Source organism: Hemibagrus wyckioides, linkage group LG05 (genome assembly GCF_019097595.1).
Source record: "Hemibagrus wyckioides isolate EC202008001 linkage group LG05, SWU_Hwy_1.0, whole genome shotgun sequence".
In the NCBI taxonomy this organism is placed as follows: domain Eukaryota; kingdom Metazoa; phylum Chordata; class Actinopteri; order Siluriformes; family Bagridae; genus Hemibagrus; species Hemibagrus wyckioides.
In genome coordinates, this window is record NC_080714.1 from 15,214,235 (window position 1) to 15,226,758 (window position 12,524).

At 38.1% G+C, this 12,524-nt stretch overlaps 1 protein-coding gene across 1 annotated transcript in view; it reads left to right on the forward strand.

The window, feature by feature from the left end:
- Positions 1 to 930: 930 nt before the first annotated feature.
- Positions 931 to 12,524, forward strand: part of pggt1b (protein geranylgeranyltransferase type I, beta subunit) — a 16,744-nt gene continuing 5,150 nt past the window's right edge. Inside the window, exons 1-8 of the mRNA XM_058389806.1 lie at positions 931 to 1,115; positions 2,370 to 2,488; positions 3,059 to 3,126; positions 3,982 to 4,133; positions 6,825 to 6,957; positions 10,358 to 10,403; positions 11,053 to 11,237; positions 12,194 to 12,302. Of these exons, the coding sequence (XP_058245789.1) occupies positions 931 to 1,115; positions 2,370 to 2,488; positions 3,059 to 3,126; positions 3,982 to 4,133; positions 6,825 to 6,957; positions 10,358 to 10,403; positions 11,053 to 11,237; positions 12,194 to 12,302 (997 nt within the window). The remainder of the gene's footprint in view (positions 1,116 to 2,369; positions 2,489 to 3,058; positions 3,127 to 3,981; positions 4,134 to 6,824; positions 6,958 to 10,357; positions 10,404 to 11,052; positions 11,238 to 12,193; positions 12,303 to 12,524) is intronic.

Below are 12,524 nucleotides of genomic sequence, written 5' to 3' on the forward strand. Positions count from 1 at the left end.
CACAGCAGTCACAAGTGCAGAAAACAGAAATAGAGCATCAAGATAAATTGAGCAGATTCAGAGGGTGAAAGGAGACACAGTAGTGAGGGAGAGAGAGACTGAGACTGTAATTTTACCTGGATGGCTGTCGGGCCATTTAGCAAATCCACCCACCAAACTGTCTTGAGTTGACATGATGTAGTTTTAGTTTTTCTCAAAATCGTTGTATTGAAATACAAAATCTAGATTTAGTTCCATTGCTTTTTTTCACTGAGATGGCATGTTCCTCTATAAACTATTGCTGATGAATTACACAACACAACAAACAGATTAACACCAAGTTTATGTAAAATGCACACACAGCCAGGGATGATATGGAATCAGACACTATACTTCTCAAAATCTGTGCATTGAAATACATCAAGGGGCTGAAAAACCCAAGAGCTAAGCCTTAACACCAGTCCCTTCTTTTAGCTGGCTTTGAAACTCACAACCCCACCAACATCTAACAATCTTTTTCAGACCAGCGCAACTAAACAAAACCAAATTAAAATAAACCAAATTATAAAAGCTAGTAAAATGCATATTTGAACCACTAGGGAAGTGAAAGTAAAAACCAAAGTAAACTAGAATGTTATTGAGCACTAAATAGAAAGTACAACGTGGCAGAGTACATTTTTAGCATCAGAGACACAAAACAGTCTTTTGCTCAGTTCTGTTGAGTGTATAATTACTTTAATACTGATGAGGTGAGATTAAGTTTTGTTTGAGACAGACAGAGAAAAAGAGAGAGAGAGATCCAGTATTTGCTTCTTACATTTTCCCACATTAATTGACAAAGTATATTATATGCAATATTTTAATAGGGCCCCTTTTATATATAAAGGACCCCACATCCCTGTATAAACGGGAGTTGCCATATTTGAACCAACAGGACTTTTATTTTCGCGGATGTTTTCCCATAATGGCGCTCCACCGGAAATCGTAACGCTGCCTGCACTAGTAAAAATGGCGGAAGAAGGCAATTCATTTGATGATTTTGAGCATATTGATTTTTTAAGAGACAGACATGTACGTTTTTTCCAGAGGTGCCTTCAGGTCCTACCAGAGCGATACGCTTCATATGAAACCAGCAGGTACATGAAGAAGTTGACCTCTGTTCTGGTGTTTTAACACGGGTTTCCGTTGTTAAGCTAAGCTAGTGGTGCTAGCCATGTAACTGCATCAGGAAGAGAACTAAACTAACACCTAATACTGTTATATACGATTGATAATATTCCAAATGTTAGACACTGGACTGGTGATTTATATGTAAATAATGGTATTACTTCCACGTGATGCTGTCAGACTACATATATTCCATGACGATACAAAAGTAGTACTAATATGTAGATTTATTTGCGTTAAAACCAGTAAAAAAAAAAAAAAGCAGGTACCACGTGACCTCTCATCTGAATAAAGTGTATGATCTTTGTGTAATATACTGTACACATGGCAAAAAAAATGCTTTTTCTGTTATGTCGTTTGTTTAAATGTGTCCTAATACACTATATTGCAAAAAGTTTTGGGACACCCCTTTAATCACTGAATTCAGGGGTTGGGCTCGGCCCCTTATTTCCAGTGAAAGGAACTCTTAATGCTTCAGCATACCAAGACATTTTGGATAATTTCATGCTCACAATTTTTTGGTAACAGTTTGGGGATGACCCCTTCCTGTTCCAACAGAACTGCACATTAGTGCACAAAGCAAGGTCCATAAAGACATGGATGAGTGAGTTTGGTGTGGATGAACTAGACTGACCTCAACCTGATAGAACACCTTTGGGATGAATTAGAGCGTAGACTGTGAGCCAGTCCTTCTCGTCCAATATCAGTGCCTGACCTCACAAATGGTAAAAAATTCCCATAAACACACTAAACCTTGTGGAAAGCCTTCCCTGAAGAATTGAAGCTGTTATAGCTGCAAAATGTGGACCAACTCCATATTACATTCATGTGCATGTAAAGGGAGACATCCCAGTTTTGGCCTGGCTCACTGTCTCTGCTCTAATTCATCCCAAAGGTGTTCTTTCGGGTTGAGGTCAGGACTCTGTGCAGGCCAGTCAAGTTCCTCCACACCAAACTCACTCATCCATGTTGTTATGGACCTTGCTTTGTGCACTGGTGTGCAGTCATGTTAGAACAGGAAGGGGTCATCTCCAAACTGTTCCCATAAAGTTGAGAGCATGAAATTGTCTAAAACGTCTTGGTATGCTGAAGCATTAAGAGTACCTTTCACTGGAACTAAGGGGCCAAGCCCAACACCTGAATTCAATGATTTGGAGGGGTGTCCCAAAACTTTCAGCAATATTGTGCATCTCCCTATGTTTTTGTTTTTCTGTTAACTCTAGGTTGACAATTGTGTTCTTTGCCCTGTCCGGACTTGATGTTCTTGATGCCTTGGATGTTGTAGACAAGCCCAGCTTGACTGAGTGGATCTACTCATTACAGGTTTTACCAACAGAAGATCGTACGTCCTCTGTCTTATTCTTAATATACTTATATTTACTTAATATAATAGCTACTTGCAAACAAACTTTGCTTGCAACTAAAATCCTTTTCCATTAATTTCCATTTCCAAATAACTTTATTTAAAATAGACGCACACTAGAGCTGGTATCTGTATAAATTGTCACATTTAATTCAAGCATTCAATTATGCTTAAATTTAATATAGATTTTTTTTGTTTATTTCCTTCTTTTTATTTATTTTTTGTGTGTTTGTAATAATTTTTTTGTAATAAAAATAAATAAAAGTTTTAATGTAGTATAATTATTGTAATTTTATAATTCTTGATTATAGTACTTCCATTATTGTGTAGTTAATTATTTTTCCTATTAATAAAGGTCTCAAATAAACATGTCGTTTTGGGGAAATTAGCAGGGTTTTTTTCTTTCTTTCTTTTTTTATTTAAACTTACTGGTTATTATGCGGACCATTAGATGGCAGTGTTGGTGTTTGTATGAACTGAAAAGCCTGACCTTTTCGGTATTGATGGTTTGTTGCCTGACTTTTTGTTTTTCTCCCTCATTATCACCAGAATCTAATCTTTGGCGCTGTGGCTTCCGGGGGTCATCACACATCGGTGTTCCATACAATGCCTCAAAGGTAGGGTCTTGTTCAACAGCAGACCTGCATACACTTGATGAACATACTGGCCTTTATAGCAGGCACACCTACTGCTGAGGTGCACTTTGTAGATATTGAATTACTGACTGTAGGCAGTGTGTTGACCTGCTTTGTGCTATCCATCAGTGGAAAGCGAGCACCACAGACCACTGCTGAGCACGTATTATTCAGATGGTGGATCGTAGCAGTGATATTGACATGATAGTGGTACATTAATAAAAGCTGCCCTGGTAAGCATATATGAGGTGCACTAGTGTCACTGGTGTGTTATTTACTGGCCACTTCATTTAACACAGAAACCATTTTGGCTCATTTTGGAGGTGTAGAGTTAATAGAGATAATAGCTCATGTTTTTCCATGCACACTTTGTGTTGAGCATCTTCTCATTTCATTTCCCCTCTCTTTGGAGGACAATGTGGACTTTTGATACTGTTATATAGAGTTACTTTTTTGTACTGTTAAAGCCAAATGGATGGGAGGGAAAAAAGCAGGATATAGGAACAATAAAATAGGGAGGAAATGTCTAAAGGGTGGAAGCAGAAATGGGAGCAATAAGTTGCCTAATTGTGAACATGTACAACTGTACCAGTGCCATACACAAGCGCATATCTGTTCAATTGAGAAATGAATGAAGGTGTACCTAATAAACTGTCTGGTTTATTGGTATTAATGTTGTATTAGCTTAAGGGTTCGGTCTGTCAGAAAGACCATCATTGTGTTTGCGATTAACATGTCAATATACAGATTTACATCTAAAGTTGTCTGTGAATTTAACACACTTTTGCACAGTTTAGTCATGGATGTGTGGCTAACTTTGTGTCATGTTGTTTTTAGGGTCCTGGAACTCCTCATCCGTATGACAGTGGTCATGTGGCTATGACCTACACTGGGCTGGCCTGTCTCATTATTCTAGGAGATGACCTGAGTCGGGTCAATAAGGAGGCCTGTCTGGCAGGTTTGAAGGCTCTACAGCTGGAGGATGGCAGGTATTTATTCTCTCTGCTGTGGTAATCCAAACCCCAGATGCTTTAATATGCACCTCCTTTGACAGAAGTCGATCTGGGAGGTGTTATTCATTATAAGATTATTTTAAGACGAGAGAACTATCAGAGACAAATAAAATTCAGCAGATAAATCTTAGAGCTGGTAATATACAGTAAGTAGCAAATGGATGACGTCAAAGTTCTTTCCAGTTTTGGACGAATTCACAAAATATTTTAGCACTTAAAGCTCTGAAAAGTTTTGCGGAAACTTTGCGGTAGTGCGAACATGTTAGTTTATTTACAATGTTTATTAGCAATGCGCCATTTACAGATTTTGTGAATATTGCAGTGATTTTATTGGAAAAAATGCAATCACATTATCTATGCTCTATGACTAAAAACCTGATCATAACACCTTAATTTCTTCCCCAAAGTTGTAGCATTGTTTTACTTCCCTGAAATTAAGGAGTTCAAACATGTTCCAGCATGACAATACATCTGTGCACAAAGCGAGGCTCAGGAAAACGTGGTTTGTCAGGTTTTGGAGTGGAATAACTCGAATGACCTGAACAGGCCCCTGACCTCAACTCTACTGAGCACCTTTTATATGCCAAGTTTTCTTGCCAGCCATCAGGGTGCAGACTCCTCTGCTTTTGTGGCTGAATGGGCAAAATCTCCATAGTCATGATGCAGAAATGTAGGAGAAAGCCTTTCCAGAAGAGTAGAGACTCATTTTGGTAGCAAAGCAACAACTCCATATTTACTGTCCATGGGTTTGGAATGGGATGTTCAGTACTCAGCTGTGTTCATACTTTTAGCGATTTATAGTGTGTTAAGAGAAATTATTCAGAATCGTTGCAGTTCAAGGTTTTGTCCACTTCTTGTTTGCCCTTATGGTTACATGAAGTTGTCTGTCCCTCCAGTATTTTGTGGTAATTCTTTTGTGAGCCAAGAATGCTTTATTTTACAGTGATTTTTTTTTCCTTTCACAATTTGCTATGCAACTTGCTTTGTGCTTTTTTCCCCCAGAAAGCTACTTGTGTTTTATGTGTGTTGTTAGACTATACTAATACTAATGTAGCTGTACTCATGTTTGACACACGTGAATTGAAGTGGGCTTTGGCTGAATGTGTGTTGTGATAATGTCACATGGAGTCTTCTGCACCAAATCTGTAAAAAGGCCTTTAGTAATTCTGAAAAATTACAAACTACCTCAATGATCGTGGAATTGTTCATTTCTGTGGTCACAAAATTGTGAAACCCTGGAGGGACTGCATTATGCAGACTGTTTGTGTTACCACACACACACACACTATAAAGCCAGACAAGTATAATTTGCCACGTAAGCGCTGTGTAAAGGAACGTAAAATTCCATTATTATTATTATAATGTGTGGAACTTCAGTGTGATTCATGTATACGCTGACAAGCTGAACATAGTTATATGAGCACTTAGATTTTCATGTATGAAGTCAGTCTTTTATCACAGTATTATTATAATATGGCATTGTGAATTGAGATTTTATTTGAGTTTACTTTGCTACTGCTGACATTCATTCATCAAACACTGCTTCATACAGTCCCTGATTATTTTTATTTTATTTCATTTAAAAAAACACAAACCCTACAATAAAGCATTTTGTGTTTTTGTTTCCTTGGAAAATTGTGTTCAAGAAGGGTGCATGGAGTTTGGCAGCAGTCATCTCGCATTTTCTCAGGCATTTGTTTTCTCCGAAAACATCTGAATTTATTGTAGAAGGGATATGAAACCTGTATTTTAACACTCACGGGATGTTTTGTTTAAAGTATCCAAAAGCTTTCTTAATCTAAGCATTTTTATTCATCGATATGGGGGGAAAAACCCTTCAGATAAAATGGGAAAAGAAACTGTACACTACAAAAAAAAAAAAAAACCCAGCATGCGTGTACGTGTTTCAGAATGATCAGCTGTGTTATACAGAATGGCAGCAATAAGTAATAAGTAATGGGAAAAGAAGCTATAAGAATAGCTAATAGTCTACTTCTCATACTTTGCTTGTGTTAACATTAATTCATTAAACACTGCTTCAAGCTTAGCAGCGGGGTCGGGTATGCTTCAGAATTCCTTACTAAAAGTTTCTCATCAGTAAAAGTTTCTCATCTCTCATCAGTTTCCTGACTGGCTTTTAATTAGAGATCCTTCAAACTTTTACTGCCGTTTAGGACAAATTGGCTATAAGATTCTTTGTGAATACAGTCCCTGATTTTTAACACCTACAGTGAAGCATTTTGTCCCGAGATCCTGAAACCTTTTACGCCTCATCATTTTAAGTCAGAGAAGATGAAAACAAAAGCAACCTTATTTAAGCCACAGAATCTGTCATTGAGAGAGAAATCTTCTAAACCACCAAGATTTCTTTATATCCAGTGGAGCTGTGTACAGTCTGCCTTTGTCATCTCTTTGTCCACTGGGAGCTCAGGGGTTACACTTCTGTACTGAACAGTCAGATTACAAAGACAAATATAGATGTCAGTGCTGTGTCCTGTGGAGTTTGCCAGGTAGTAACATATCCCAAAGTTTATTTTGTAATAGATATAAGACGGTGTGTTTGCAAATGCTTAAACACTAAACGTGTACTTGTGAGTCTGCTCAAGACAGACAACTTGAATAAAATGAAAGTTAAAGTGTTTGCTGTGTGCTTTGTCTACTCTGCAGCTTCTATGCTGTGCCTGAGGGAAGTGAGAACGACATGAGGTTTGTGTACTGCGCCGCATGTATCTGCTATATGCTGGACGACTGGTCGGGAATGGACTGCACAAAAGCCATCGACTACATCAGGAGGAGCATGGTGAGATGCCGACACTTCCACTTTTAGATTTATCGACTTCCTTTCTCTCTAGCGCACAGCTAGCAGCCCCTGCAATAAAGACATTAGTGTAGTTACAGAGACCTGGAATCTAATAACATTTGCCTTGTAGTGAGCTCGTTTTTGCTTTCCAGTCACATTGCACTGATCAGTCTTTTAGTTACACACATCTGCAAAGAAAGCAGATCCGATACAGTAATTATCTGAGCACAAAAGCGGGACTCCTTTACCGCTGTTCTTCATTTCAACCCCAAGAGCATGAAAAAGTTTCATCTGGCTTAGAAGAAAAAATCAATTTGTGGTCATCTGTGAGCTCGTGTATGCAGAAGAGGGTAGATAAGCCCTTTCCTCCGAGCGTGTTACGCTGCCCTGTGACACTGCATGAGCAAAAGTTCGTAATGATGTGGTTGTCTGCCTTCATTTCTGTTCATTTTGTAAAAAAAAAAATAAATAAATAAAATGTTTTTGTCTCGCAGCAAGAGAGTAACCGGGTTCTAACAGAGTCGCTGAGTAAGAATGGTGGTGAAGTCAGTCTTACAAAGGATCTAAAAACTTTTCTGAGGACATGAAGCAATTTAGAGGCTGTTAGAAAAGCAAAGGCTGGACATAAGTTATTAGAGAATCAGAAAGCTTTTGACCAGAGAATTATTAGATTATGATTTTTATCTTAACACACTTAACTTTTTATTACTGGTAATGAACAGCCATCTAATAAATCACACACTAAATGTTTCACGATAAAAGGACGCAAACTTTTGCACTTGTCCATATCAAACCTGTATAAACAGATGCCCTGTGTTGCTCTTAGCTAGCTATAAATAAATGGAGCTGAGCTGGAGGGATTTTCAGGGCATAATCCTCTTAGGAGCACATTTTGGTGTTGGAGTACTAAACCCTCCCATGAGGTAGGAAACAGAAAAGAGGTGGTTATAAATATTTGCTTGTTATAGATTGCAGATGGGTTTAACTTTTATAGTTATTTCCTCATGAATGAGGAGGTAGAGTGGAACAGTCTCTGTCTCTCTCTTCTTGTTTGAAGCAGAGCTTATTGTTTCGCTTTTGTTTGATCATGCCTGGTATCATGTGTTGCTGCCTTGCCTCTGATCCATTGTGCCATGAAAAGTGTCGCATACATTTCAGGTTTACTCTGGGATTACACAAGTGACATTAACTGTTTATTTAAACAAGTCAGGTTTAGGGATTGTTTAATGTGGAATTAAAAGCCTGTTTAAACTCAGTAGGCCGTATTAAAGTGAAATTGAATCACTCGGCTGTGTCTAAATAAAACAGTATGTGACTAATTGAGCTAAACAAATGGCTGATGACTGTATGATTGTGATTATGTACCTAATGCTCAGCTGCGTCTATATCTGTAACTGAGACATATTTGCACATACACTCTATGTCCACATTACTTCATTTAGTTATCCAGTAGCAGTGTACTTTAAAATTGTACATAGTCCCTAGTTTATGTGCTGTAGCTCTGCATACTGCAGCAGCTGTATAAGGTTGAAATGACTTCTTGTCTTGCCTTGAGAGTTAAATCATACAGATACAGGTCAGGACTTTCAGTTAATAGCCACATCAAACATCAGAATTGGGAAACAGTGTGGAGGGATTTGAGTATTTCAGAAACTGCTAATCTCTTGGGATGCTCAAGTTTGCACAGAATGTCGTGGGGGGATAAACATGTAGTGAGTAGCAGATGAATGATGCTATAGCCATACAGGGTATTGTTTTGTATGACACAAGGCTCTGGATTCAACAGACTGTATAATAAAGTGTCCATAAATAAATAAATATTTAAAATGAATCAAGCCCATATTCCCTCTGGAAAAAGAGGTTCCTCTTGATTGTGGCTCTAGAGAGAAAATGTGTATGCCACTTGCAATGAAGTAGATACTGTCAGGTAGGAAATGTTTAAGCATCAGTCTGTCTTCTAGTCTTCGGGACATGATCCACATGAGTATTGCTCCAGTACTTCAAAATATTAAAGCCCTTGTCAAAATAATCTTTGTGGCAAAATAAATGAAATAAAAGTGGCATTCTCAAATATTATCTATAATAGTGATGGTTCCTTTAACCATACCTACATGATTATTCGCACAATATAATCAGCTAGTAAATGATTTAGTGTGCCATGGGAAAGAAGGAAAGGCTAAGTCTCAACCGAATGTGTGTCATGGGAGAGGGAACATAGTGGTTTGGTGTTTTTTGGTTTGTTTGTTGGTTTGATTAAGGCATATGTGGATCATCAGAAAATTTTGGAGTTTGGCAGCAGTTGAAATGGTTTTCTCATGCATTTGTTTTCTCGGAAAACACCTGAATTTATTGTAGAAGGGATATGAAACCTGTATAATATTCACGTGATGTTTTGTGTAAAGTACCCCGAAATGCATCAGCTTTTTCATTCTAAGAACTGTTATTCATCAATATCGGAAAACCGTTTAGTTAAAATAGGAAAAGAAACTGTACACTACAAAAAAACATGCATACTCATTTCAGAATGATCATCTGTAAAAATCCAAGAATTACTTAAAAAGGGAAGAAAGCAGAATATTTGGGAGAAGTTTGTCGGTCAAGCAGCAAAATAATTCCCAGATATTACAGGACTCCTGAACCTTGAACCTTTTTGTATCCAACATAGGATTGTCCCAAGTTATACAATTGAGTATTATTGTACAAGTATAAGTTTTTTATTGTATAAGTATTATTGGACACAAAAACTAAGCCATATTGTGGAAGAGTACAAGTACACCATGATACAAGGACCAACTTATTTGTTATTTAGCTGTTAGATATTATTTACACACTGAAACACTTTAAATGGAAGGTGATAAATTAGCTCACTAGCTAGATTTCTTAGTATTAATTTGGTTTAGATTATAAAATTGCACATGCTCAAATGATGTGTGCATCCTTTTCATGTAGGTAGCTAGGTTACTCAGTCACTGCTTTTTAAATGGATTCCACCAAGAGAACAAGCAGAGCATATAAGTGCTCACTTCACCACCGTTCCATCAGTATATCTGAGCACCAGGCGCAAACACGGTGTTCTATATAAACATTTTTGCTAGTTCTTATTGCGTTATATTAGTTTTCACTTTATAGCATAGTCAGTAACATGGGGCTGGGCAGCACACTGGAGCTATACACCTACTGAGTGTGCTAGCTAATGAATTTATCATTAGTCCACCTCTGCTCAAGTGAGAGTAAAAGTGTCTGTACCGAAGTACAAAGTGTCTGTACAGAATATATATTTAATATTATAATAAAAATGGAATACTACAGATTAATTTCCAAATCTGTTTTGTTTATATCTTTTGTGTTAATAACTGTAGGAGTTATGTAACCCCTTTCTGATTTTGATCATTCTTTCCAGTCCTATGACAACGGCATTGGTCAAGGAGCTGGCTTGGAGTCGCACGGTGAGCAAAGCTTATTTCAAATGTTGCATTGTACTGCCCACGCAAATGGACATGCACGTATCAGCCTCTTCAGGATGTGGCTGCCATCTGTTGCTTCCTTGTCCCTGTTCAATGAGAGCAGGCTGCATTCTCTTTCACCATCTATTCATCTTCCCTGAATAGTCATAGCTCACTTGAGTTTCTGCAGCTCCTGGGATCACTGTGTGAGTCAACAAAAGATCACAGGACATTGCTGACAGTTTCTTTGATCTTCCCAGAGCTCCACCTTCAACAGTAACTCACCGGTCAGGTGCTATTATTTGGTGGAACGTCCCAGGAAGTGAGTCTAAATGTGCAGGACAGGAGTGCTTCAGGCACTTGTGATTTTACTCCATATTTGGCCTTGTATTTAAATCTAGGCAGTTTTGAATTTTATTTAATTATATATTTTATTCACATAGATGGTACATGTTATATTCAGCCTCAAGCATATGATTGATCTTTATTATACCTGACTGAAATCTCAGTAAATCCACTTTATCATAATTATAGGAAAACCTTTCTTGTCTAACATGTACACCGTCCCATCACCATCCTTGCTACGTTTCCGTTCTCTTATTACAGACTTTCATTAACACGCGGTATTCTTACTGTGTCTGTCTTTTCTTAGGTGGCTCCACATTTTGTGCTGTCGCTACGCTTTGTCTGATGGGTAAATTAGAGGAGATGTTCAGCGAGCGTGAACTGAACCGAATACGCAGGTGGTGCATCCTCAGACAGCAGAATGGTTTCCATGGACGCCCCAATAAACCTGTGGATACCTGTTACTCATTCTGGGTGGGAGCAACACTGGAGGTAATTGAATGCCTGTGTTTCCACTGATGCTTGAGGATTTGTTCCAACAACTATTCAGTAATTGCAAGTCAAACAATATGGATGAGTGTATGAAATATGAGGCATATTTCTATGTTGCTGAAACCAGGGCGTGGTCTGCTGACCAGCTACAGGCTGAAATACTGAGCTGACTTAAAGCTTTTACTATGGATATCTGTTTTGGTTTGTTATTTCTCTGTATTCTTTCAATCAAACACACAAACACATGTGCCCCCAGTGACAGAAGGAACATTTAATCACTCTGGAAAGCATTGTGATTACAGCATATTTCCTCCTAGTGGTCACTCATTACGCTCTGAATATCCTTAATAAACCTATATATAAAAAATCTAAGTAATAAAATTCTGTTGAAAGCACATTATTATTTATCCATTACATGATTCCCATGGGAATGTGTTATTTCAGCAGCATACGTGTTGGGTTTGGCTGTTTGAGCACAATTCTTCAGTGTGTATTGTCTGCGTTTGCTTACTGTCAGTTAGAAGAATGTGTGTTTGTCCTGAGCAGAGATCATTCACTGTCGGTGTGTGTTCTCTGTGTGAGGAAACAGAGCAAATGATTGTTTGTTTATGTTCAAGCCGTTCCATCAACCGACCTTACTGGTATACTGGTAAATGGAGGTTCAGGGTTTGCTCTTTCAATATTAGGGATTATACTGTATGATTATCTATGGGTATACAGCAATATGATATAGATGATGGTAAAAAAACATTATCTATAGCTATTATACCCCTATATCTAGACACAAACCAGATTGCATTGTTTTTTTTATTCAGTGCGGTGCTAATGCCCTATGGTGTAGTGTGCATTTTACATAAACTTGGTGTATCTGTTTGTGTAATTCATCAGCAATAGATTATAGATGAACATGCCACCTCTCAGAGGAAATGGAACTAAATCTAGCTTTTGTATTTCAGCTCCTTGATGTATTTCAATACACCGATTTTGAGAAGAACCGAAACTACATCATGTCAACTCAAGACAGTTTGGTGGGTGGATTTGCTAAATGGCCCGACAGCCATCCAGGTAAAATTACAGTCTCTCTCTCTCTCTCTCTCTCTCTCTCTCTCTCTCTCTCCCCCTCTCTGTGTGTTCTGTGTGTGTGTGTGTGCGCGCATTCACTATTGTCATCTGAAACCACAGTGAAATTCAGTACATGGTGTGTGAATGTCTAATTAATGAGTACAGGCTCAGCTGAAACAGAATGTGTTTAGGTTACTGGAAAATTTCTGTTCACGTCGATGCAGT